General features: G+C 37.0%; 5 protein-coding genes across 7 annotated transcripts; 3 read left to right on the top strand and 2 right to left on the bottom strand.

Moving 5' to 3' along the window:
* Nucleotides 1–826: 826 nt before the first annotated feature.
* LOC106657514 (protein Smaug homolog 1) lies at nucleotides 827–15,190 on the bottom strand. 3 transcript variants are annotated; one of them, XM_014379086.2, is made up of 9 exons: nucleotides 14,325–15,190; nucleotides 6,146–6,373; nucleotides 5,752–6,073; nucleotides 5,432–5,676; nucleotides 5,247–5,354; nucleotides 4,813–5,181; nucleotides 4,572–4,731; nucleotides 4,247–4,493; nucleotides 827–4,183 (listed from the first exon to the last, which is right to left on the bottom strand). In XM_014379086.2, the coding sequence occupies exons 2-9, from the start codon at nucleotides 6,357–6,359 to the stop codon at nucleotides 4,019–4,021; spliced, it is 1,830 nt and encodes a 609-aa protein (XP_014234572.1). In that variant the 5' UTR covers nucleotides 6,360–6,373; nucleotides 14,325–15,190; the 3' UTR covers nucleotides 827–4,018. The 3 variants fall into 3 exon arrangements, with proteins under 3 accessions (XP_014234572.1, XP_023315914.1, XP_014234573.1); XM_023460146.1 differs by having other exon boundaries at nucleotides 827–4,180; XM_014379087.2 differs by having other exon boundaries at nucleotides 5,247–5,339.
* Nucleotides 15,191–15,604: 414 nt separating this feature from the next.
* Nucleotides 15,605–18,664, bottom strand: LOC106657459 (nucleolar MIF4G domain-containing protein 1 homolog). Its single transcript, XM_014378994.2, has 8 exons — nucleotides 18,370–18,664; nucleotides 17,611–18,269; nucleotides 17,253–17,537; nucleotides 16,990–17,177; nucleotides 16,736–16,911; nucleotides 16,320–16,669; nucleotides 16,101–16,232; nucleotides 15,605–16,031 (listed from the first exon to the last, which is right to left on the bottom strand). The coding sequence occupies exons 1-8, from the start codon at nucleotides 18,539–18,541 to the stop codon at nucleotides 15,753–15,755; spliced, it is 2,241 nt and encodes a 746-aa protein (XP_014234480.1). The 5' UTR covers nucleotides 18,542–18,664; the 3' UTR covers nucleotides 15,605–15,752.
* A 371-nt stretch (nucleotides 18,665–19,035) lies between these two features.
* On the top strand, nucleotides 19,036–20,166 carry LOC106657473 (protein lin-52 homolog). Its single transcript, XM_014379009.2, has 2 exons — nucleotides 19,036–19,300; nucleotides 19,447–20,166. Exon 2 carries the CDS (start codon nucleotides 19,457–19,459, stop codon nucleotides 19,805–19,807), a length of 351 nt encoding a protein of 116 aa, XP_014234495.1. The 5' UTR covers nucleotides 19,036–19,300; nucleotides 19,447–19,456; the 3' UTR covers nucleotides 19,808–20,166.
* A 461-nt stretch (nucleotides 20,167–20,627) lies between these two features.
* Nucleotides 20,628–22,699, top strand: LOC106657433 (carboxypeptidase B-like). Its single transcript, XM_023460164.1, has 8 exons — nucleotides 20,628–20,713; nucleotides 20,793–21,117; nucleotides 21,193–21,501; nucleotides 21,574–21,661; nucleotides 21,746–21,894; nucleotides 21,958–22,014; nucleotides 22,082–22,166; nucleotides 22,270–22,699. Exons 1-8 carry the CDS (start codon nucleotides 20,628–20,630, stop codon nucleotides 22,503–22,505), a joined length of 1,335 nt encoding a protein of 444 aa, XP_023315932.1. The 3' UTR covers nucleotides 22,506–22,699.
* Nucleotides 22,700–24,821: 2,122 nt separating this feature from the next.
* Nucleotides 24,822–27,262, top strand: LOC111693931 (carboxypeptidase B-like). The gene is made up of 8 exons (XM_023460145.1): nucleotides 24,822–25,011; nucleotides 25,400–25,709; nucleotides 25,769–26,077; nucleotides 26,143–26,233; nucleotides 26,403–26,548; nucleotides 26,623–26,679; nucleotides 26,755–26,839; nucleotides 26,910–27,262. Exons 1-8 carry the CDS (start codon nucleotides 24,917–24,919, stop codon nucleotides 27,095–27,097), a joined length of 1,281 nt encoding a protein of 426 aa, XP_023315913.1. The 5' UTR covers nucleotides 24,822–24,916; the 3' UTR covers nucleotides 27,098–27,262.
* Nucleotides 27,263–27,739: the final 477 nt, after the last annotated feature.

The raw sequence follows: 27,739 nt of genomic DNA, 5'->3' as shown, positions 1-27,739 counted from the left end.
TAAAAACTTCATCATTTATCGAGATCCAACAACAATCAGAATCATTTTAAAGGAAAAAATCGTTCTGTACCATCATCATCGACATTGAATTTGGGTGTAAAATACAATAATATTGCTATATTGTGACTGTGTGTATAATAAGTTGTAACACAATTAAATTAATGAATCGATGACGGGAACGTCATCAAAAGTTCTCTAGGTAAAATTAATATTCAAGCATCTACCACGCACGTACATATCATGTAATATAATTTCATGTATATAAATACAACTGTGGTTTACTGCGTGTCTGTATATTATCAGTTTCATTTTTAATAGAAAACATTTGTGTCAATCAATAATTAGCATTATATTTTCTGTATTACAATTCAGTTTACGCATAAAAACTATATAAAGTACTTGCGCTAAAAATCGATATACATATTTTTCATTTTACTTCATTTATTAGTGCGCGTCTTGCCACACGCCCCTTACGACTCTTCTTACTAGAGCGATGGAAAACCTTTTTTTTCGTATATTGAAAGGTTAGCAGTTCTGATCTACATTTTTTTCCAAGTGCAGTCTTCCAATTGTTACATTCACGCGTGAACATACGCAATAAACATACCAAGTTTTTCAGCTTGCTTTTTTCAAGCGAACAAGATATGTCGCTGTAATTGCGTTATGAAAAGCTTATATGATTGTGTGTTTCTGAATTTTCGTTAGAATGCGTGAAATTGTCAGTCTTGTCATCGTTTCATATAATAGTAATATGATATTTTAGATTAGATTTTATTTTAGTCTTATAACTAATGTAGGGGTTTTTAACAAAGTTTAAAGGCGCCAGTTATCTTTAAAATTTTTCTTTCATTTTGCCCAATATTTTCACATTTTATTTTTATTTTATTTCATAATCCAAGCGCTGTATGAAAATCGCATTATAAAAAAGTATCAGAGATGTTGAATATGCTTTTGCGTGGATCTAAGACACAGATTTCGATGTGCTTAACATCAGCTTCATAATGGGTAGTGTCAAAAAGTGTATAAATTAGCTCGAACAAGTAACTCTGTCAGATCGCATTAAATTTTGGAAATGTGTTGTTTGCTTAGACTCAATAGAGCGAAATCTGTGCATAGGTACACGAATGCATTAAAGTTGCGACTGTTAAACACCCTACGTTCATGTTACATTGATCATGATTATTTAATTCTTGACGTACACAACATTTATAAATATATATGTATATATATGGATATATATAAATAATAAATGAATATACATTAATATATATACATATATAGTTTACTCGACAAAGCTCCAGTGACGGCTACACAATCACGAGGATATAAACGTGTACATTGCAACCTTTTCTATTTATCATGTACAATACACATAAACTTTAAAGCAGCCGCCAATACGTAATGAATCACAGACCTACACTCGTGCGCTCAGCTTGAGTCGATCGACACAACTTCCAGAGTGGTAAATACGTTACATTTTATTTTCATCTCGGTCTTAATTATCCTATTCCGAGTACTCGTTTCGTTCATTGTCTATACAAACGATTGATAAGTAGCTGCGTGCAACGCAGTTTTAAATGTTTTTCTAATAGTTCACCTTATTTTGATTTCACTAACGATTAACCGTAAAAGCAATTTTTCAATAAAAAATGTTATTCGAGCTATCAACTTAGAAACTAGATCGCGAGTTCGATAAAAAGCATAGACAGTTTTTCTTTGTAATTTTTTCGACAATTACCAGAATTGTGAGTTTTAGTATAAAAAAATACATAAATCAAAAAATAATTATTACGTTTGGTAGAATCACAAAAAAATATCGCACACATTGATTAAAAAGAGAAATAAAAATGATCCACATTTTTGTAACTTTCAAAATTCTTCAGTTCCCGCTTTGGAATATTTTCTAAGCCCTTTCCAGAGATCCTCATTAAACATAAAGAGTCCTTAATACAAATATAATACGAAATATTAATTGGTGTCTTTTCGCGCGCTAAATAGTACCAACATACATACATTGCACTAAGTTCCCCACTCCAGTTGACGTGTTGAGATCACGCGACCGTGTCATAAATAAGTATATATCCATCCACAATGACCACAATTTACATCGTCATTCGTATTCGGGTCACATTGATTCGTGTAGCCCTTATAAGATATTTTATTATAGTCATTGGATTACGAGCGCGTGCAAAATTGATCGAAAAGAGCTGAGCGCGCAAACGAGGTCACAAACTATCCTTCTTCCTCTCAACCCTTGTAGAATGACAAAAAAGACCTTCATACTTCCTCGTCGATTTCTTCCGATATTAAAGAATTTTGGTCAATAGAGCAATGCAGGAATATACATATTATCGTAATATAGTTACAATTAAATTAATTTACATGCCTGGGCATTAAGAAATTCTAAACATTAAAAAAAAGTTGAAAAGATTTTTTGTCGATTCATCAGTCACATTGTACATAAAAATCTCTTTAAAAGAAAGGATAATAATAGTAAAAGAAAAATCGTACAATTACGTTTAAAGAGCATGTGCTGGAGAGCGTAAAATCAGAATAATTCCATTTCCCGAAATGGATAACACAAAAACAATATTGCAAGTATTTAATCGCATGGTTTGCCCTCGTTCACTCGCACTGGTACCCAACATTCATTCACACATACACATCCCACACTCAGATTTAAGAAAAGAGACAATCTATACGGACATCTTAAACTCTCACGAACACAATTCTCCATTCCTATTTCAAACTGAACTTTAAAAATCGTCTAATAATAGGTGTATATATATATAATATATTCGTGTATATAATATATTTTATGAATATTATTACGGATTAAGTAAATACTAAAGGAAAGAATCTATCTTTCTAGTAGCATTTGGCTTGCCAAATTCTGTCAATTCTCATATGAATAGCTTTAAACACGTTTATTAAATATAGCACGTAGGACTCGAGGGATTATTGTCTATATTTTTTGCGATTAGTACTTTTATGCTCTTACATGAGATCCAAAAAATTATTTTTTGTATGTTATATCGAATATATTTTGTTGTGTGGACTTAATTGCCGACGAAGAGACAGACAATCGGCATTGTTTTGACAAAAATTACCCAGGAGTCCTAACGATTGATGAAATTATTTCATCGTAGAAATAAGCACTAAAATCTTAGCGAAATAAGCAAGAGCGAATTTTCTCGTTGTATTTACTTACTGTTCTTTTTTTGTTTTTCATTTTTTTTTAATATAGCCATTCAATATAAAACGAACGAGAAAATTCCTCTTGGACGTTTCTGGGTTTTTCGTTTTGAATAATATAACTTATGCTATATTTTATCTTTTACGGCTTGTGGCTTACATCATTAAGTCTAGAATGTCGTAGCATATAAATCTTTGTTTATGCATATTTTTTTTCATAATCATTTCATTATTTCATTACATATATGACGCCTTGATTTCGCATTCCGTTTAATACCGATTAATGAGAAAAGTGAATTTACTTCATGAATGCAAATTACTTCGAGCGCACAAATGTAATAAAAGTATGTACGAGCGAAATGCAAACATGCATTAATCGATAAAAAGTTTATAGTTCGAGAATAAAAAAGTATCAAAAGAGAAACGTTTCTCATTAATCGATACTCAGTCCTTACTCGTATATATCATTGCAAGTGTAGTACATTTTATTATAAATGTCAAACGGTTTATTAATTTTTCTCGAGTTGATTTACTATAAATATCCTCATTAAAAATTACGGATTATTTTCTACTACACAAAATCTATTATTAAATACATTTGTCACCGGTGATTGACAATTTTACACGAGAATAGATTTATTTGCTGCGCATTGTCGCTATGTCGTCCTAAATAGTAATTCTTCTTCTTGTTCTTCTCCTTTCTTTATGCATACTTTTCGCTGGCGTCGTCAAAAAATTATAAAAATAGCGCTAACCTGCTGCGTAAAATTGTTGTATAAGTCGACTGTGTAAGCAAGCAAGATAGGCAAAAGCTTTTAAAGCTTTAGGCCTCGCCAAATCCACCGATGGCCTGTTCAGTCATGCGCAAGCACAGAGACTCTAAGCGAGAATTTATTTCCGGCTCTGTCGTCTCAATTGCGCTGCTCGTTTGTACGAGGAAGTTGCCTTTTGGTGCGCTGTACGTGCGATGTAAAGATCTCTGCAACTGCTAAAAAAATTGTTTTATTAATAAAAAAGTTCTCAAAATAAAAATATTACTATCAATTCAGACCTCTAAACTAGTCTCTTGGAGACTAGGTCTTTTTTCAGGAGCTTGCATTGGTTGAAGACTTTGATTAGACGATTGAGTAGAGCTTGACTGTAAATATGGTGTTGATATACTATTTCTGTGCGGCGTCACCAGGAAATTATTCACAGACTTTGCTCCTCCTAAATGTGGTAAATTCAAACTTGGCTTTCGACTGTGTTGCTGTGAATTTGAATATCTTCGGTTGAAGTAACCGTGTCCATGTTGCCATCTAAAAAAAGTCAAAAATTAAAATCGATCTAAGTAACGATGTCAGAGTAAAGACATTATGGTTGTGCATAAAAATTACTTTGGTGTTGGTCTTGGATTTCCAAGGCGACTTCTCCACTGCTGAACTTTTTCTTTCTGACTTGCAGTAAAGCAGTCATGCTGCGATACTTTTTCAAGAATGGCTATACATGAACATAAAACTGCGTCATCAACATTCTCCAAAGCTAATCGGCTGCACACTATAATTAAATTAATTCAGTTTTATGAAATAGTAAAGAAAATGAATAAAATGATAAATTCAGTACTATTCTTTCACTCACGTTTGCCGAGAACTTTAGTGAATTGAGTCGGAATGTCTTGAGGATCGTTCTCTTGGCTTGGTTTGAAAGGTGTTGCTAGTATGCCTTTAAGCTCGTCTAGCGCACTGGCAAGCAATGGTTTTTGGGTGAAAGAAGCTGCTTGACTTGTTTCGCGTTGCGGTTGCACTAGATCCTTTTCCAAATTCAGCAACGTTTGATAACGCTGTTGCAGTTTGGCAATTGATAGTGCTAGCTTGTGTCTTGCACCTTTAGTAACACCTTGATCAGCCAAGCGTTCCTCTGTCAAATCGAGCATTTCTTCGTAAGACAAGTTCGTAAATAAATAGCTGTACTTGTGTAAACGTAGCGTCTTCAGCCATGCCAATACATCTGTAAATTATTTAAAAAATTATAACATTAAATGCAGTTTTAATAGAGATTATGAATTTACGCACCTCTCATTCCTGATGATAATGGCCTAGTCGAAGCTTCATCTAAACGGCTCTCGCTACCGCTACTGGCACACGAACTTTGAGGACTTAGAGGACCTAATCCAACAAGAGCTGTAATTCATGTAGTATGATTGGAATATAAAATAAAAAAGGGTTGTTTTTGAATATACAAATATGATTGAACTCACTGGAATGATCTCCAGATACGCTAAAGCTACGTGTCTTGTGTCTCGACGACATATTTGTGCCGCTGGTACGATCAATCGTCTCATGTTGATGCGATGAAGCAACAGGAGGTGTTAAACTGTTTGAACGTCGCTGACGAGCCGAAGTTGGTAATTGAAAGTTGAACTGAAATGGCCCAGTTTGTGCACCATACAGTTGGCTCATTTGATCATTTTGTTTCACATTCTTTTGCCACGTTGAATCCCACCTGAAATTATAAATAAAATAGAGTTTGATATCTTCAAAATGTAAGAAATGTTTTTTGTCAGACTGAATCATTTACCTTGGGTTAGCAGAGCTGTTGTAGTCTTCAGCATTGTAGTTTGGTTGGGAGGTACTTATTCGTTCTTCAAGCTGTTTGAGCCATTGAGTTAGAGTACGTCTATCTTGACTAGTTGTAGCAGGATGAATGAGAGTGTAACTTAGAAGTTGTTGTGTCTGTTCTGTATATTGCCCGGTAGTCACACAATGACTGATGAGTTCAGGTATGACTAACAAGTAACACTGTTTGCATTCAACATTGCCAGGTCGAAGTAAAGGAAGATGAGTTAGTAACTGGTTAATAGCTACTTCTGTTGACTCTCCCAATAATGAATTGATGAAAGCTACAAGAACAATTGCTTAATTAATAAATTTATTCAATCAAATAAAGTCAAGAAAATTAATAAAAAACTTACTGGGATTATTTGCGTTCAGTTCTTGTGAATCCAATTCTGAGACCGAATGCAGTGAATGTTGAATGGCTTGTGCTAAAAATCGAGCTTGGACTGCTGGTATTCTTCTTAGTAAAGCATATAACACAACTGTTTGTTCGCATTCATTCCATTGTGAGAAAACTCTAGTAAGCTCTCCTACTTGTTCGCAGAATAAAGCTCCAGGTGACCACTTCATCTTGAACAGCACACCTGCAATTATAAATAAAAATGTTTAGATGAAATTTTGTTTTTTATTAATAACAGAGAATTTCGTTATTAGATTAAAATTTTGTTTATAGTAATGAGATAAATGGTAAATATCAAAGATTAAAACATATTTTCAGCAATACCGCTTTGGGTTCATTCACCTCAAGAAAAATATCAATTTAGACAAATAAACTGTTCTACTTGCGCATTACTCATACTCCAACTAACTAAAGAAAGCAGTTACACAATTATAAGTTGAAAAGTAAATGCTACAATTTATACGGTAGTCACTGAACTTTTACACATATAACGCGTCGCTTAGAAGCGGATAATCTCGATCGAAGTTATTAAAAAAAAAAATTCTTTTCCAAGCGCACAGAATGAACTTTTTGAAGCTCGCGCAAAAAATTTCTAATATCGAGCGTAAACGTTATCAATAAACGAAGGTGTGAAAACTGCATAGCTTTCGTAATTCATTGTGTAATCGCGCGTACGAGGTACGACTACTAACTTCGTTAGACATGCGTATATACCCCTCTCGCAGTGCGTGCACATAAGAATGCAGAAAAAAAAGTCGAGCGTGTGCGTGTGATACTATAAATATGCACGAGTCACATAAGGTATATACCCACATGCGTATTGTGTATACGTGAGTGTCTATATGTATGCGAGAGCAGCAGCAACAGCAGAGATCGACCTAGCTTACAAAACTGAAGGGGGGTCCACTGCTCCGTACTTTTATTTACGCATGCAGCGTCCCATAATACGTGTTTGAGAGTCGGCACTTTTCGCACGCAAAAAGAGAGTGAGACCATACTGCATGTAACTGGCCGCGTGGGTATTACGAGAGGCTCTTTCTCCTCTATCTCTCACTCTCTTTCTCTTTTCTGCGACTGCACTCTTACTACGCGAGAGAGCGAGCGACCGTTGCCGTCGTCGTCGCAGCCGCTCCGCGTTGCTCTGTGTTGCACGCGATAGAGTCTTATGGTGCACTCACACAGGCATTAGTTGGTGCACGTATGACACGCCTCGCTAGCAGCCGGAAAATCGCGCGCGCATTTGTACATTAATGCAGCAGTGCCTCGAAAGCATGTGTTCGTGAGCCGCGCGGAGTAGCGCGAATGCGGCTCCTCGGGCTCTTATTTTCCGCACTCACCCGATGCAAGCGAGCGAGCCAGCGATCGCGCGGCGTGTGTAACAGCCGCGCTGCAGCGTAGATATTATACCTATGTATGTTGCACACGATACGAGAGAGGCGGTAACGCGCCAATTCTCTTCCTGTATACCTATATGTATCTTCGATTTGAGCATACAAACGTATCGCACAAGCGCGCGTCTACTGAAAAAAAATTACGTTTTTGTAGCTGGTGTTATTTTTGTCGTCGTCCGACTCTTTCTGTATCGCGTGTAACAACGCAGCAAATCGATGATATATGAGCGCCCGTGTGTAATCGATGTGTGCGTGTGTAAAAATTGCACTTGAGATTCCTTATCTGTATGCGCGATGTTTATACATACTGAGAGAGGATAATTTATATGTGATACGTGCATGCATCGCGTGCACACTGCCGATCATCCTGCGCTGACTGCCGCCTGTAATGTATAGCGTGCAATGTATACAGTGTGACGCTTTCGACTTTTCTATTATATCGATCTCTCGCGCCAGAATAGCTTATTTCTCTTTGTTTCGATTGATTCGACTAAAAATAGAGGAGACCGACCGATGCGGCTGGTGCACCGCTGGTATACGTCGCATGCACGTCGCATTTTCACTGTGCCGCTGCTATATAAACCGGTGTACGCAGCTTTCATTATTAAATACGCTCTGCGAAAAGCGAAGATGCGAGAGAGAGAGAAAGAGATGTAAAATATCGTCGACCGAGAAACAAGTCGGAGTTGACAGCGCGAGGCAAATTACAAATATAATCTCGAGATGCGATTAGCCACTTGATGTTTGTTCGCGCGTATAGGGTAACACGAAATACAATGTAGCCGTCTGTCTTTCCGGTCAGGGAGCCGCAAATATTTGACCCGAACGGAAAGCGACGAAAAAAGAGACACAATTGCTTGGCGAAGGATGAAATTTCAAAACGCCGAAATAATTGAATACGGGCTTCGGGATTATCGCCACGCTACAAGAAAGGAGGAACAAAAGTCAAAACAAAGAGGAATATAGCGCAACCTTCCCATGCGCGCTTTCGTCCTTTGCACTTTCTCCTCTTGTGCTGCACACAAATTAAAGCGCGAATTCAGACTCGTATACGTAAGTCGAAAAATTAAGACAGGTCGACACGAATAGGCCCGATGCTCGAAAGAGAAGCAATTTTACGGATAGCGATTTCGTCTATTAGGGAAAGAGAATATACGAATAAAATTTCTTCGAATGTTCGCATCGCGCGCGAGACTAAGAAGGAGCAAGGACGTTGCACGCATATATATACACATGCAACCCGGAGAGAAAGAGAATCCGATCTGCAGGCAGAATAGTATATAAGGAGCGCTTGAAGGAGCGATGCGCGCGAAAAGCTCGGAGCAGCGGCGGAGTCCTGGCCGCTTCTCGGGCATAGCACCACCAGTCCTCATCAAAACAACAGCAGTAGCCAAGCAAACGCTATGTTATGGTGTGCGCTCGCGGTATATAGCTACGTTGTTGGTAGCTGCGCGCGCAGCCAACAACATTCACTCGCACATTGATGCACGGCGCGCGATTTTGCTCGTGTCCCTGTGCCTGTGTGCGTATACCTACTGTCTGTGCAGCGCAGCGGCGGTGGCGGCGAGTCGTATGCATGTGTGCGCGTATACAGGCAAACGCCAACTGCAGATATGCAAGTACGCTCGCGATTGTGTGTACATGTAAGCGCACTCACACATGCACGCAGATATGGGTATATACGTGTATGCGAGCATGTATTCGATGTAGGCTATAGCCATTCTCTTTCTTGACCAGCATCAGCGGCAGCGCAACTCACATCCGGCCAGCAGGGTCAAGTTTGTTTGCGTCGTTTTCTGCTGCTGCTGCCGCTGCCGCCGCCGCTGCTCGGCTCCGTTCTTGTGTATGCTGTATTATGTACAATGCATGCACGACGATACCCCGACTGCACCTAGCTGGTTTCGAAAATCTTTCAAGATTTTTGACTTCGTGCACAAACCCCATGTATATACTGAGCGGCGATCGACCCCACACGCCTCGGTATATTATGAAGCGCAGTGAGATATATAGCTGCTGGTAACCCCTCTTGTATGGCCTGTAATACTAGTGCATGCACACAAACGCACACGGACGCATCGGGAAAATCGGTGATTCGACACCTAAGGGGGAGGATGAGCGTTACGACGACGGGAGTGCGTGTGTCTGTCTGCTGGTTTCCATGTGTGTGTGTGTGTGTGTGTGTGTGTGTGTGTGTGTGTGTGTGTGTGTGTGCAGCACCCATACACGCTCACGGCTCGCGTTGCATATGTGTGTGTATGCGTGTATGTGCGTGTAAATATACAGAAGCTTGCGAAACGCGAAAAGTGAGTTCGCAAGTGTGCGTGTCTGCTGCGCGCGCGCCCGACTCTGTATGTGTGTGTGCGCGTGTACGTGTTCGAAGCTGCGCGACTGCCTGACTTGCATGCAATATGCTGTATATACGCGCGTATCTAACTATGTATATGCACATTGTCTATATATTGTAGCGTCGTAGAGGACGTTTACCCCGAACCGCCGGAGAGCGAGAGAGCAATAGATGTATACATATATGCGCTATACCTATACGTACGCTAGAAAGAGGGGGGAAGCGAGACAGCAAGAGACGCACTTTGTTTACATGCAGGATGTATCCATGGCGCGATTTGCGCATAAGATGATGACGCGATGCTGATTACACGATTATCAAACGAACAATAATCTTTTTGGCCATTATCGTCGACGCAACACCGACTCCTTTTGACAAGTAATCGCGACATTTTTAATCGGACGGGAGATTTCTTTCAATTTTTAACCCGCAGCAGCGGCGCAGCGCAGCCAACGACAGAGATGTGTTTTTAAATTCCTTACCGTTGAGTCGACGTTTTATTTTATTTTCGACTCGGAGATGTCAAGAAAGAGTTGCAATAAACGTATGTATAGGAGCGATCATCGTCGGCATCAGCAGCAGCAGAGGCAGTAACGCCGAGAGAGAGAGAATAAAAAAATATGAGAGAAAGAGACGTATACGACGATTTTACGTAAACAGAAAAAGCACAAAGAGTGCAGGAGCGATATGAAAAAATGGGAGCGCAAACAACAGAACAAATAGTAAACAAACGCGCGTATACGCGCGAGAAATTCGCGGGAAAGTCGGTGGAAATGTACGCGATGTATACGCACGAAGACAAAGAACGCAAGAGAGCGAGAGCAACGTCTACGTAACGGTGGTACGGTATAAAATACGAGCTACGACGAAAACGAGAGGAAAAGAGTACCGCGGCACACAATAACAGCAATAATAACAATAAATACAACAACAACAACAACAACAACAATAACAATAACACGGCTCCATGATGCGGCTTCGTTGGATACGACGCACAAAACATACAACAACGAGAATGACGGACGCGCGCGTGCGAGTGTGTGTTCATTCCCAGGATCCTAGAATATTTCTTTATTTTTTGATTTATTTTTTTGTTTTTAAAGCTAAGGTTTGTACCTGAGCGGTGGTGTTAGTCCCCGCGAGGCCAGCAGCAGTGGCAGCAGGCGAAAATTTTTATTCTTCTGCCGAGTTTATATGTAAAGCAGCGGCAGCACGTCTATTTGTAAACACACGTACACTGACAGAAAGAGAAAATGACAACAGAGCAGGGCAGAGAGTGGTAGAGCACACGCAGTAAAATTTTGCGCGCGTATAGGCGCAGCAGCGTCGGGCAGTCAACTCGAGGCTTGCCGCCGCGACTCGCTCCGAGACCAAGCGAACATATTCGCATACACACATTCGCATTCGGCAGCGCGCACACAGACGCAGCACATGGACGTCTCCTGTGTGCATGTGTGTGTGTCGGCGAGCTCTCGCAGTGACGGCCAGGCGGGGGTTGTCGTTTACGCGCACACAACAACACACGCATGCACCAACACAGAGAGCGAGAGACAGAACCAGCCCGAGCTCTCGTGATAGTAGGGGAGGTTGTGCGCGTCGAGAAGTGGGGTCGAGGGCAATGAAACCGTCGTCGTCGTGGAGGCACGGCCTCTCCTGACGCTGAGCCGCGCCGCCGCCACTGCCGCTGCTCTTCGTCGTTCGTATACTATACGGCGCGCTGCGCTGCTCCGACTCTCGCTCTCTCTCTCTCTCTTTCTCAACGTTGTTTAGTTGGGCTCTGTGTTGTGTGTACGATGATGGGTGTCCTTGTCGCCCGCCGCCGCCTCACCGTCGTCGTCTCCGCTGCTGCTGCTGCACCGTCCAAACACGAAGACAGAAGAAAGAACAGCGCGCGAATGCTGTGTGCAAAGCCCAAGAGCGCAAAAGCCACCAAGAATTTTATGTTATACATATGCCGTATAGATATACTACTCCGGGCGCGCGCGAGCGAGCGATTATCCATGGAGCAAGAGACTCCACGATGCATTTTTTTCTTTGCTTTTTTATCTCATCGTCGTCGTCGTCGTACTTGCGCAGAGATTGTTTTGATGCGCGCGTGAACGAGGCAACGTGCGGTAAATAATATATTTGTCGTACACACTGGCGGTGTCGTTGCTATACGTATTTATACACTGACACATTCGCGCGATTGATTGCATTTAATTGACGCTCGAAGCACGATCCTATCGCAAGTATTGTGCTGCTGGCTTTTGTTTGTCATGTGATATACAGATATCAAGTAATAAGTATCCTAATGCAAATGCTCCGAAATGAAAAAAAAAACGATTCGATATGAAATCAGTTGCGATTTGAAAAGGCTAAAAAAATAAGAAATCAATAACAACCGGCGCAAAACATTCAACGAAACGTCCCAAGAAACAGATAGAGAGAGGCAGAAGAGAATTTGTGTGGCAGGTGGCAGAGGAGGCGGACAGAGCGAGAATATCGATGAGTACGCGAGGGAATGATGGGCCTTGAATTTCAAATCGGAAGATTTTGATATACTTTACTTCTCAAGGCTCGAAAAATCGACCGAGTCACCTTTGAATATAAACCGACTGTATAACACACTATTCATACGCGAATGTATATGCAGAATCCTACGGTCAGGTGCAATTTACAAATCGAATTTATGCCTGCATAGATGCGAGACACATTTTCCAGTGTGTTAATTCCTCTAGTTTAAAAATAGCCTCCGAGCGCGGTGGCACACAAATAAGAAGTGGCACGACAGATCAGCCAACAATCAAAGGAGTATACGAGGCGCATCGTTAAAATACGTTTGACTCGTTAGTTTATCCTCTATCTCCGGTGCAGTTGCTAATATGATATCGAATCCTGTACTCGTACGCGAATTGAAAAGTCAACGACTGCCGTCGTTGCTGCTCCGAAAAAAAGGAAGAAGATACGATAAAGAGCCAAGCACCTTCGTACTGACATGTATAAAATATGTGTTATCGACATCGCGCGGCAAAACTTGGCACAAAAAGCAAAACGTATACACACATTCGCCCGTCTAGTTGCATATAAAATGATAAAATTTCGCTGTAAATAGTATATAGATTTCGAAAAATAAATGCACATTACGACTGCTGCACACGACAATGTGACATGCTGATAAATACCTACGCGTGATACGAGCACATTAATTATACGGCGCGCGAGCAGGAGATAGCTGCAAGGTAAGGCAAAAATGCAAAGAACGGCAAATTATTCATCCGTGCAGTCAAGGCTCGTTGCAACCGCCGCGGTAAGTACACGACCGCCCCGCGTGTATCATCATCCCTCTGCGGGTTGTAAAAAATAAAGTATCCCTGGTGCAGTGCTGTCGTCGACGTCAATGTATACTGTTTCTGCTGCTGCTGCTGCTATACGATGGCAATAAACTGGCGTCTTACATTATAAACGCAGTGGCGTGTTTTTATAGTTATATATATGGAAAAGTTGAATGGACGCGAGCAGCGCCGCGCGAAATAAGGCAGGGAGAGAGTGAGAGAGAGAGGGACGGAGTCAGAAGTGCGCGCGAGCTGCAGTTTTCCCGCATGCCGCTAGGGAAAGCAAAAGCCAAACGTGCCGTGTGCGCTGCTCCGGGCAATAAGACTTCTCGATTTCCGCGCGCAACGTATCGTGTAGCCGTGTTGTTGTTATCCAACGCGGAGGCGCGCGCGCGCGAATGTACTCGCACTTTAGCGCGAGCTCGAAGAAAGAGAAAGAGAGAGAGACAGATACGAGCGAAAGAAACGGAGAAAGAAAGAGGGGTCGCGCTCGCGCTAGGCAACAACACACCGCAGCACGAGTTTATTTTCGTTCAAAGCGCTTTTGTTTGTGTATGTTATAGAGACACACATGTATAGGTGCGTGCGTACCTATGTGTGTATCCAAGACGTACGGCACGCACACCTGTAACGCGAGAGCAGCTCAAGAGATATATAGATTTCTTATAGCTGCGGCTCGCTTCGAGAGCCATAATATAGCGGAGCGAATGCAGCTACGGTGAAAATAAGCCGCAGCAGAAGCCTCTTACCGTGCGTTGTGGGCTGTTGCGTACGATGCGCGTTTAGATTTCGGAGCGCGGCTCGTTTTATGTATGCTAACTAATTCAACACGTACGCCGCACGCCTGATGCGCGCGAGTCTACCTACATAAGTGTTCGTATGTGCGAATACGTTTGTCACACGCCAGTTTGTATTCATTATTCTACGTGTATGTATATCGTACGATCTTTAATGTATCAGCTTTGTCGCGTGATGTTATAAGATTGTCGCGCTTTTCGCGCAACCTAACCCCCTCGAGGATCATCAGAGGGACAAACATACATATCATCGTATACAATATAATACAATGTAGCTCGAGAGACTTACGTGACGATAAATACACGTCCTTGAAGGCGCTACGCCGATGTGACAAGATAAACACACTCGATAATTATTCTCACGGCTTTAATAATCCTCTCGAGGTGCTGTGCTGGTATCAGCGCGGAACTGGTGAATTGGCAGAGTCCACATATATATTATCGCATTCGGGGACACAAGCACCGGGCCCGAATGGTCCAACTCTTTTTCTATCGACTCTTGCGGCAACACATCTTCGACACCGGCTCCAGAAAGCGAGCGTGAGCAGAGCAGCGCCAACAACTGTGACGTTTCCTTTTTGTTGATGTTGTCGTCGTTGTCGTTATGACTTTTTTCCGCTGCATGCACAGAACAGCGGCCGCTCGCAATGACTCCTTTTTTTTTTAAAGCGGCTCGATTCGCCCGCGTCCACGATCAACGACTAACGACATCAGTCACGGCTCGCGCACTCTTGTGTGTACATATATATCGTGCAATATAAAAACAACACACGTACACATAGACGACACACGGCCCGCACGGTTTCGTCGCCGCACACACCACAACACGCAGCGAGAACGAGAGACGACGCACCGATGCACGACGTTGCGTGCGTTATGTAAATGCGTTTTCGAAGGCACGAAACATACACAGAGAGAACAATCAGTTATTTAGCCAACGTCCTGCAGCACGACGAGCCAGGATAACGACTATCAGCAGCACTCATTGGCGGTTCTCTCGCGAAAGCAGCAACAGCAGCAACAACAGCACACACACACGGGCGACGACGCGCGCGCACACACAGGATTCACTGAACTCGATTATAGCACTGACTATAAGTTACTGCCGATTTCAGTGCCTTTTCAGCGATGTTTGTGTTTATAAGTATGGAATACACATGCGTGTCAGTGTAAGTATGCCTGTGTGCGAGATAGCTGCTCCGGCCGTGCGATGATGCGACGGCGAGCGCTACATGAACTGCGGCGCCTTTGGGTAGCTCAGCGGCGGCGGCGGTGCACTGCGAGATAATCGCGCGACTTCGCGGCGCTCCTGCGGGGGTCGTCGTCGTCGTCGTTCATGATGGCTGTGCACGGCGCTTGTTATTATCCTATATAGCACGCGATCTGCGAATGCACCCGGTACGATGCTCTTCAGTAACGTTTCGTACGCATTGCATCGTATAAAACGGGTCACGATATAGTGACCGTCAGATCGTGATAAGAATTTGCCTGAATCACGGAGGGAAGTTTTAAGACACATTTATTGGAAAAAATCATTTCTAATTTTCTATAACAATTTTTTTTATTAACTGGTACGATTACTTGCTTTGTAAGCACGTAATATACAATTGCAAATATTAAAAGTTAGTGCTAGTATCTATTTACAAACGTATAGTGCATATACGTTAATCATAAACATTTCATGTATTGCAAAAATACAAAACTTTATTAACAATATTTAGAATGTCACTTTTGAAGTTGTCAAAATTCTGTCGACGAATCCAATTCGTTTTTCCAACAGCTCCATTTGCTCTGCCGACAGTTTGTCTTTTTTCATGTTTTTCTTCAAGAAAAAGTTTATGAATACCCTTAAGCCTTCTCTGAATTGCAATAATTTACGAGGAATCGCTTCAAAGAGGGCAAGACAGGTTTCTACATTGTTGTGTAAGAGGATATCAAGCATCAATTTTTTGCAGAACTTTACTGTTGCTTTGTCCATTTCACCAAATTTAATAACCTACGATTTTATTAGAATATAATATAATGATTTGCAAATAAGTTATAAATTCATAAGTAAAAAATTTACCTTTAAAACTGTTAATGGTAAGGCGTTGTTAAGAAACAAGTAAGAAACGGTTTTTCCTATGTTAGTGATTTGTAGACTGTTGCAAGTATCTATTGTCTTAATCTTATACCAAAATGTATTTTCTATCATCGTCTAAAAATGAAAATTATTATTAGAATAAATTTCACCTTATAAATCATACTTGAAATTATATATGTATATAAATCCATTCATACTCACATGATACTTTTTATGAAAATCATTGAATTTTTTTAATAGAACTGCATAATATGGGTTAAAATTTTTCTCTTGCATGCAACAGCTCAATATCACATTAATTATCTCTCTTTCTTGGCTATCTTTTAATCCCAAATGGTTAAGCTTTTCAAATGCATCTAAATAATCTTCAGCAGTCATCAAAATACAGAAAATATTTTTTCTTACATCTGTATTCATTCTTTGTGCAGCAGCCAATTTAAGTAATTTTTGACTATACGCTGGTTTTTTAACAGTAGTTTTATCTGCATCTTTTTTTATTTCTTTTCCTGACCATGCAGAACCAACAATCCACCATTTTCCTTTTTCATCAGCTGCAATAGAATAAAGTATGATGTCATAAAAATGTACATATACAATTTATGTATAATTATTATTACCATTCAAAAGGTCTTCAAGTGAAAAGTTTAACTGTGATATGGTATTTCCTTTCCTGAGAAAACTTTTTATGATTTTTTTCAAGTGTTCTGCCCGAGTTGGGTCATACTGTGGGATTTTTCGCATATCATTATTTTTTATTGCCATCAAAACTTCTAACATGAACTGCAGCCTCAAGCTAAAAAATAATATTGTTAATTTTGATACATAACAAAAAAAAAATAAAATTGATTAAAGTTGATAAATTATTTTTTACTTTGTTGATTTTACTGTTCCTGCTTTTTGTTGTAAAGCTATAACCAAATTTTTAAGAGCAAGGGGATCATCTTTTCTCATTCTGAATCCAGAATTTTTTAATACAACTAAAATTATCTCAATTTCTTTTTCAGTAAACTTTTCTATTAATTTATCTATAATTTGATATATTAGTTGTGATCCAAACACCTGAAATTTAATCAATAATATATTAATAGTATAATTAGAATAAAATTATAAAAGCTAATTTTTTATTCTAAATACCTTGAAGTTATACAAATGGCATATCATTAAAACCAAATTATCTAGTTGTTTATCCTCAACATCTTGGTTTTCTTTTATCATTTCACTGAATTGTTTTACCAGAACCATAATAAAATGTGAGCCTACTTGGGTATCAATATTAGCATGTAATATAGCAACACACATCATATGCTCTGACACTAATCGCTCGGCTGTCATCACAGGACTAACAATAGAATCTAGCATAAGTCGAACCAACATTTCATTCATGTCATTTCTACTATTCGACATGTACAGCTCTTCTAACTAAAAATATTTTTTAATTTTATATTAAAGAAGTTACAATTATTTTAATATTTTAAAACTTAAATGACAATACCTGATTAACTATTGTATGCATATTACTTTCAGCTAGCCTATTTAAAAGACCTTTAATTTGTCTCTTGAGTTGAAGTAATTTTTCATTTTTCTTAGGATCCTTATCCAATTCTTTTAATCTTAAGGCAGGAGCAACATATTTCTGCTTAGCAGCAGTAATGACAGCACCATCTTTACTTCTTTTACGACCATAAATGTCCTCCCAAATACCATCATCATCACCATCATCAACATTGTCACCATCGTCATCATTGTCACCATCGTCATTATTGTCAACGTTGTCATTCTTCTCATTTTCTGACTCACTTCCACTTCCAAAATTGTCTTTACTTTCAAGGTCGTCATCATCATTTTGGAAATCATTTCCTTCCAAATCATCATCACTTCCAAAATCATCATCGCTTTCAAGACCAAAATCTTGAAAATCATCTTCAGATTCAGACTCATCTTTCTTTTTTTTCTTTTTTGTGCTATCACTTGCTGCATTTATCTTAGACACAGCTTTTTTAGTATCTTTCTTTTTTAATTTTTTTGGTTCTGGTTCACTTGCATCTGAAAAATTAGAACTGTCAGATTCATCATCTGAATCTCCTATCATTAGTCTTTTCTCATTTTCAGCAGCCAATTTTCTACTGTCTTCATCACAAATTTCCAAAAGATCTGAAAAATATTATTATTAAGAAAAATTTATTACATAAATTAGTATTGTTAATTTTTAATTATTGTAGTGTAAACAAGTATTTGATAAACACAATCTTACAATCTAAACCATCTCGTGCAAATGATTTTGGAATATATTTATCAGCATCCTTTTTCCTCTTCAGTTTTTTTTTAAGTTTCAATTTTTTCTCCATAGACTTGATCATTTTATCATCCAAAAGCGATGCGGTGTCATCCCGGCGACCGCGTTTCTTTCCACGTTTGTTTCCCATGATTAAGTTGTTTAAAAATCAATTCTATATTATGTTTTAACTCACAACTAACAAAGTTTTAACTCGCACGTGCACAAAACTGTAAACACTGTGACAATGTGGCCACGCCGTAACGTCTGCAGTCTGCCCTCTGCGGTCTGAGTCTGCCGCTAGCATGAGTGCTTGGCGCTTGCGCATAGTCTGAAATGGAGTTTCAATTAAAATTTTAGATGTCGCTAGTATCCAATTGATATACTGCATTTTTTATATAAGAATTAATGTATAATTCATTTGAATAAATAACAAATAACTTTATCTACATAAAAAAATCATATGTCAATAATAAAGTTTATTTTATTTACTGTGATTTTGTGAACCATTCAAATAATTGCTTGATGTATTTTCATTTTCATCTGGAAATAAATTTTGGCGCCACATAGTCCCACGCCATCGCCTCATAATTGTGTTCACTGACTGAGATTGCAGAAACCCGTAATAATTATCAGATACGATTATAAGCGAACACATACCATCGGTCATCTTTCTTCCATAACAAACAATACGCTACAGTTGTGTCATGAGATTGAGACGCTTTAACTCTGAAACATAAACATTGAAAGAATCAAGTGAATTCGATTCGGTTACTTTTTGATATTCAACCACACATGCGAGATTAAGATTTAAATTTTTAAACTTTCTTAAGTGTACACTATTAAAAAAGAAATTCACGTTGAGAAGGACTGATAAAAATTGAAAAAGTTAAGGATATTCAAAACTTGAGTGAGTAAACTTTCATTTAGACAACAATGTTAATAGTCATTTAATTGTAATATAATAATACATTGTAAGAATAATTGATTATGCTTAATTTTCATATCAATAGTAACATATAGTTTTTACTCTAAGAGAAATGATTAAATTTTTAGATTATTCATTATGGAAAAAGCTTCAATTGAAGATAATACTCCTGAAAAAACAACCTTACCCCATATTTCTGAAGAAAGCCTCATGAGTCTAGAAAAATTGGATCGAGCATCACCTGATTTATGGCCAGAACAAGGGATATCGAAGTTCATTGTTGAAAATTCTCCTCAAAATGAATTCCCATCTTGGACAAGTAACCTCAATAGCGAAGACATGAATAATTTGTATTTATTAAGTAGCTTATCTGTAAATGAGTTAATTATTGAAGTTAAAAAACTTCATGATTCTGCTTATCAACTTGGTTTGGAAGAAGCTAAAGAAATGACAAGAGGAAAGTATTTAAATATATTCAAAAAGAATTGAACGAACATGAAGTTAATTGAATTAATAGGAATATTTTGATACCATAGTACAAATTAAATTAATTAGTTCTGGTCATTTAACTAAAATTAGTTCTACAATCAAAATAAATTTAAAAACATTAAATTATTATATTAACACTATCAGTATATTATGAATTTTATTAATCAATTTAATTGTTCATGTGGTCAATTGGCATTAACGCTGTCAATTTTATAATTTGTACATTTTTTCTAGAATTGACTTGTTTATGTTAAAAATGTTATCCAGTTCAATTATAGTCGATCGATATTTATATTTTTCAAATAATTTCATATGCTACATAAACAAGTCACTATCAATTGATAGTTAATTCAAGAAAGCGGTGATTAACTTTTTTACAATTTTATTTTATTTACAATGTAAAATCTATATTTAAATTTTAAGTAATTATAAATAAACAATTTATAATGTATATGTATTTATATTGTTTGATAAACCTATGATAATTTCTTATCACAAATAAAAAAATTATTGGAAATTATTCAGAAAAAATTTTTGAATTGAAGTTCATTTAAAGTTTTCTTTCTCATAAAATTAATTTTATTTTCGAAGAAACGAAGCTTTTTAATAATAAATAGTGATATTTGGCACGTGTATTCTGTTTTCACAAGGAAATCTTACATTTTGCGTCACAACCATTAAAAATTATATAGCAAATTATAAAAATTATTATTTTTCATTTTTATGAATGCCAAGAATAGACACACGATGAGTTTTTTATATTTATATGTCTTGCAAATTTTGATTTGCACAAAAATTGTGTTCAATCATTTAGCCAACGATGAAGTACTCAATATTTTCACTTTTTTTGCTATATGAATTTTTAGTAAGTGAAAGCCATGAAGATAAAATACAATCAATTTATGGGTAAGAACAGTTGGAGATTATCAATTAACAAATTAGCAAATGAAAAACATATTCATTCATCAAATTAAAATTGTTAAAGCATGCAGAGTTTTGCTATCAACTGCAACGTTGATGAGTCTCGTTATGAGTACTTGAATGATCTGGCGAACGACCCAAGTTTTGATTTTATAAAAACACCATCGCTTTCTACATGCCAAAGTAATGTAACAATGGATGTTTTGGTACCTGCACAAGTAGTCAAAATGTTTAAAAAGGAGTTGATAAAACGAAACATTTCATTTGACGTCTATTCTGAGGATATAAGTAATGAAATTCACGAAAGAAAAAGGCGGGATATTGATGTCAGTAGAAGAATTCAGCGTCTACCTTCAGCATTTTTCGAAAATTATCGTAGTTATCAAGAGGTGCATTTTTAAAAATTACAACTCTCAACCATAATAATTTTATGATGACGATAGTGTTTGACTCAATTTGTGTAGATGAAAGAATATTGCAAAGTAACAATTCCAAACCTTAATCCAGCGGCCAAGTACGTGAAAATCGGTACGAGTCTCGAACGTCGAACCATTTTCGGAGTAAAATTTACCACCGACGAGAATGCCAGGCGGCCTATGATATTGCTCGATGCAGGGATTCACGCTCGAGAATGGATATCCCACATGACTGCTCTGTACATAATTTCTCAATTAGCAAAATTAGAAAATCGACACATTTACGACGAAATTGATATTGTTATTATACCAAATTTAAATCCCGATGGCTATGAGTACAGTCGACAAAAACCCGAGGTATTTTTTAAAATTATTTTTTAATAACACTCAAATTATAGCCAGCAATTGGATAAAAGAAAATTTTTGCAGAATCGACTGTGGAGAAAAAATCGTTCATCGGCGATTAAAAAATGTAGAGGCGTGGACCTTAATCGTAATTTTGATACCCATTGGACCAGTGCGTGCATTCATTTTCTATTAAATATATTCATTAAATTCCTAATCTTTAACTTTGATTATTATAAAAATGGTATATTTTCAGGTGGGATAGGATCTTCTGACGATCCATGCGCGCAGACCTACAAAGGTAAGAAGGCTTTCTCCGAGCCGGAGTCTCGTGCATTGAGAGACTTCATGAAGGAAAATAAGGATAGGATTAAAATTTACGTTACCCTTCACTCTTACGGAAACGTATGTAAAAGTTAATCTTTAAATTTTGATAAATCGTTGATTAAAAATTATTAATATTTCTAGTACTTTATGTATCCGTGGCTGTACATGTTCGGGGCTCACTGGAATTATAAATTAATGGTAAAAAAAATTGATTTCTGCTTTATTTTAACAGGGATCTTGAAATATCATGATTTATTTTTCTTAGGACTGTATTGCACACGAGGCTCACGATGCACTTCATAAAGTTCGGGGCACCACCTACAAAATTGGACCGTCTGGTAAAACTTTACGTAAGTATAATAAGAAAAGGGTTTAGTGACAATATCTTGAAAAAAATTTTAAAAACAATGAAAACGGAAGCCACGCAATTCAATTTTTTATTTGCAATTTCAGATGTAGTATCAGCTGCAAGTGCCGATTATGCGGCTGAAAAAATGGGAATCGATATAGCATACGTTTTAGAATTACCAGCTGGTCCACCAGAACATAAATTTCATCCTAAAACATCAGAAATTCGTTTGGTTGGCAGAGAAACTTTTGCGGCTTTTAAAACTTTGACTCCCTATGCTCTTAAAAAAGGGCCTTGCGTAGATGGTACATCGAAACATTTCCAAAAGTCTTCTAAATAAAAACATAATCATTAATTCATTGATTTAGTACAGTGCACTGTATTCATTTTGTTAAGTAATATGTTATTTTTAAATAAATTTGAAGTTCTATCAGCAGACGTGAGATTTTGATCTATCGATATGATAAGACTTAATATCTCAAGTACGTCTACCCTTAGTAAATATAATCTCAAATTTATGAAAAATTTATTTGTGCCAGGCAATTTTAGTCAACGTGACGGATTATATGGGACAGACAAAAAAAGATACGATGATAATAGTCCCAAAATAATGTTCAATTTGTTTTCAAACAATTTCAAAGTAGATTTTGAGTATGAGAATGAGACATCAAAATAATACAGGTTTTAACCGTTTTTCTAGTAACTCGGTTATGATAAAATGCGTCATTTTTTCCCCGACGTCATGTATTGTAAGAAATAACATTTTGTTTTAGATAATCATAAATGAGTAATGAACAGATAAGTATCAAAAGTCACATCCAAAATTAACCGTATACGATAGATCACATTATTTCAAAATAATAAGCTACTTGAATAATCATCATTTGTATGTAAGAGCTTATATTTTTTAAAAGAGAAAAATACAATTGTACGGATTATGAGAAAAGTAATTGAACTATATTTTTACATATAATAAAAGTCTAAATGCACCTTCTGCGTCTGAGTTTGTTCTAATCTCATAAAAAATAAAATGGAAAACATTTACAAGGGTTGATACTGGCATATTCCTAATTGTAACCATGCATTTTTCGATCGGAATTATTTTGATTAGTTTTTTGCTTCTTTCCAAAGGACAGGCTAAAAAAGTAGTTTTTGAACTAGATGATGTAGGATAGTTTCGTTTACATAATTTTAAACTAGATTGAATTCCCGGCAGTTGTTTATGTGTGTGCAATAATTCACAAACTAGAAGTTGAATCACATACAAATAGTATTTATTAACAATTTTGATAAGGGTAAATCGTAAAAGACGTTTTTTAATTAAAATAAAACAAAAAATATATTAAAAAAGATTTGAATATTTACGAATAATACGCAACAGCACATGGTGGTTAGCTGATTTTTTTATCTGCCTATCAATAGAATACATCTGTCTGAGCGTGCTATTAATAAGAAATCTTAGTTTAGTAGTGTAATATTTGGAATTTCCAAGCTTTTTTGATTATTAATTGTTTTTTCCTCATTGCCGAATAAAAAAAGGTATGTATTTAAAAAAAAACTAAAATAATCCTCTTCTTGCTTATTACAATTGATATTTGGAACACGATACTTGTAATTTTTTGAAATTAATCATAATAAACATTTCATATAAATTTCTGATCGATATTTTATATTATTGATGCTCCGGTTTAAGGTTGTGTTTATAATTGAGTTAAGTGGCCACCTCTGACGAACTGAAGATGACTGATATAGCGTAATCCCCAGTTAACCCAGATTGCAGCGTTTCATAATGAAAATTATCTCGTTCATTCTGTTCATATATAATGAAAGAGGAGCTAAATGTGAACATATCTTGAATTTGTATTACGGGATCTTTAAATCCTGTACAAAAGTAAATCCGGAGAAAATTTAGTGTTTCTGTCATCACCTATTGGTCGTTGCTTTTTTAGAAGATTTTATGAAAATTTTATTGTTACACACAACATTTTGGCACTAATACGTTCGAATGAATGAAAAATTCTATTTCATATTATGAATGAAATGATTTAAACGTATTTTCAATGAAAATACATTTATGTATCCTCAGATAATAATGTTTTGAATTATTAAGATCTAAAAATATTATTATGATTTGTTGTCCCAACCACTTTGCTTTATTTTATCTCAAAATAGTTGTAAACAATGTGATATATCGAATCCAAAAAACGAAAGTATACTTGACCCTGTGGCGAAATAAAGTTTAAAAAAAAATGCTTATGACATTTTATAAGAATTATTACACCTTCATGCCCCTATAGTTTGATTTAGATAAAAAAATTTATTTGAGGCTGCTTCGTTCCGATTTGATTTATGTTAGGCAAAGTTTATTTTCAATGTAAAATATTTTATTATGATAATTCTCTTGAATATTTATAATTTGATAAATTTCTCTTCAAAACATCAGAATTTTATTAACAAGGCTAAAGTTGACTGTGATTTTGCGAAAAAATCCGAAGTTTCAACATATTTTTTGTCATAACGATTCTTTTCGCTCTTCCTAAATGATATAAAAGAGAAAGAATCCAAAAATTATTAAAACTTATCTAAATTCTATAATTTTATTTCAAGCATATGCGCAAATATTTTGGTATAATATCAGTCGAACGCGACTACATGATAAATACGGAAGTAAGTCAAGCATATGACGATACGAAGTAAACTCAAACGTTAAAAATCAAAATTGTACTCCAGTATTACAGAAGTGGTGTACAGATGAATTTTTTTAAAATGAAAAGTTTAAGTGAATTTATGGTGTTCGCTTTGGTGATCATGATCTATGCTGTGGTAAATCATGCAGAGCATCAAAAGTATGTTAAAATAATTATTGTTATAAAATTATTAAGTGAACATTTGATTATTACATAATCCAATGTTACCAATGCGCAATTGAACATCTTAATGATGCTTTCTTTATGTAAATGTTAAACCTCTCAATCTTTTTATGAGAACTAATTGGCTCAAACATTTCAAATTTTCCATAAAAAATAATTTGTTTAAATGATTCCATTTTCTATTATAAATAATTTTTTTCTTAATTGCAATATATCTATCGCTAAGGTTAAGTACATATAGTCTCTTCAACATTTAATTATAATTTGAACTTCAGAAAAAAGGACAGTAGATAATTTGATGAAATTTTAAAAAAAATTATAGCCATCAATTTGGAATTTCATAATTTTTTTTCATTTTTTAAAGTATGAAAGCCCTGAGAGTATTTTGCGATACCGATAAACAGATGAAAACAGTAGCGAGTTTTGAAGGTCAACTTGGTTTCGATTTTCTGCTAATGCCTCGATCCAAATTGAGGCCAGTTGAGGTACTGGTATCCATGAATAATGTGCAATCATTCATAAATACTTTACAAAAGCACGGGATCAGGTATGAAATTCATGCCGACGACGTGCACGAAATGATTCGAAAAGAGATGAATGCCCAGCAAGTAATAACCATGCGTTTCGGGGATGAAAAAGAACTGCCTCTCACATATTACCCGAGATATAACGAGGTAAGTGTAAATGTTTTTCAGATCAGTTGTAAAAAAATTATAAAATTATAAAATCTCAGGTGAAAGAATACCTGGAGAGTCTCGGTCAACTTTATGAGGGCTACGTCACGACATCCAGCATAGGCAAGAGCTACGAGGGTCGCGAGCTGCTGATTGTAAAATTTTCAACAGGTGGCGGTCGTAAACCCGCCCTACTGATCGACGCCGGTATCCACGCGCGAGAATGGATTGCCCCGACCACGGCCTTGTTCGCTATCAAACAGCTAGCCGAAAATCCCAGCAGTAGATATATCTTTCAGAACGTCGACTTATACATCATACCGATGATCAATCCGGACGGTTACGAGTACACCCATCACAACGAAACGGTGAGTGATAAGTGAACTGTTTCGGTGGATCGAAAAACAATGCCGAGTTTTCATTTCACTTGCAGACGAGATTGTGGAGAAAGACGAGGTCAAAGCTCCCCGGTTCTGATTGTTTTGGAGTCGACGCTAATCGTAATTTTGATTTTAATTGGCTAGGTAAAATGTTTTTTAATTACTTTTTTCAAATTAATATAAAAACTATATCAATGCTCCCCACGAAGAGTAAAACGTCTCCATTTAATTTAACATATAACCGTGCTACTCTTTGTGGGAAACGTCGATGTGTGATATTGAAGATATCACTACTTCTTGACTTAACTTACAGGTGCTGGTACTTCATCAGTTCCATGCAGTAATACATACGCCGGGCCATATGCATTTTCAGAGCCAGAGACGAGAGCATTAAGGGATTTCGTTTTGGCACATAAAAATGATATAAAAGCTTATCTAAGTCTTCACTCATTTGGACAGGTGATTTTTCAATCATTTTAATAGTTTCTCAATTAAAATTTATAATTTTTTTTCAAAAAATTTTAAATTTATAGTATATGTTACATCCGTGGGGATACACATCCGATTTGCCTGTGAACGAACCTACTCTGGTAAAATTTAAACATTTAGTTTTTGAATAATATATTCCTGATTTGCTCACTCAAAAAAAAACCATCCAATTGTAGAAATGTGTAGCGGAAAAAGCCGCCAAAGCTCTCCAGGAGGTCAACGGTACGCCATACCAAATTGGAAGCTCGACAAACTTGCTGTGTAAGTTCACTTGTCAACGCAAATTTGCAAACACAATTACAAGAAACAAATTAACGTTTGCTCTTTACAGATGCCGCAGCTGGAGGCAGCGATGACTACGTCATGGCTGTTGGAAAAGTTCCACTGAGCTATACCATTGAGTTACCGGGAGGATATTTTCAATTCGCGCCACCGCCCAAATACATTAATTTCATAGGTGAAGAGACTTTTGAGGCAATCAAAGTTTTCGCTAATTACATTGATAAACAAATTTGCTGATGCAGATGGGAATGACGTTCGTACCTCGTTATAGAACATAAGAACTGTTAGGCATAAACGTAATGTTAGTGGTCTTTTTTCATAATATTTTAAATCCAGGCTTGATAATGTAAATCAAGTGTACAGTTTAATTATAATTGTGTAATAAAAGATGAATTGCGAAAAGTTTTTATTATTGATTGCCAAGCTCAAATTAACAACAATTTGTCGCAATTAACCAATTTTTCCAAAGCTCCTCGTGCCGCTTCGCTAGAGCCATTTGAACGCTTCCATGTAAATAATAAAAAAATCAACGCAGGTGCAACTGTATAATTATCGTCGATAATTTTTAGAGTTGTAAAAGTGTCGCCGAGTTTGTGCACGTACCGAGTGCAACATTTAAAATTTAGAGCCACGTTTCGTCGCTGTCGTTTATATCTGACCTACTTAATTAGCTACATCTATGTATAATTTATAGTGCAGCACATACGACATTGCAAAAGTAACGAAAAATAAAAAAAAAACAGCAAGCTAAAAACAAAACAAAGGCTGCCTAAAGCGTTTCAAAAAACCTCGAACTAGTCATCGCAGAAGTGTTTTATTGTCAACGCGAGATGATGAAAACAAACACGCGCTCGCGATTCTCAATGATATATACACAAG

This window comes from Trichogramma pretiosum, unplaced genomic scaffold (genome assembly GCF_000599845.2).
Source record: "Trichogramma pretiosum strain Unisexual culture from Peru unplaced genomic scaffold, Tpre_2.0 scaffold40, whole genome shotgun sequence".
Taxonomy (NCBI): Eukaryota; Metazoa; Arthropoda; class Insecta; order Hymenoptera; family Trichogrammatidae; genus Trichogramma; species Trichogramma pretiosum.
The sequence above is the reverse complement of the archived record's forward strand: the minus strand, read 5'-3'. Positions and strand labels throughout refer to the sequence as shown.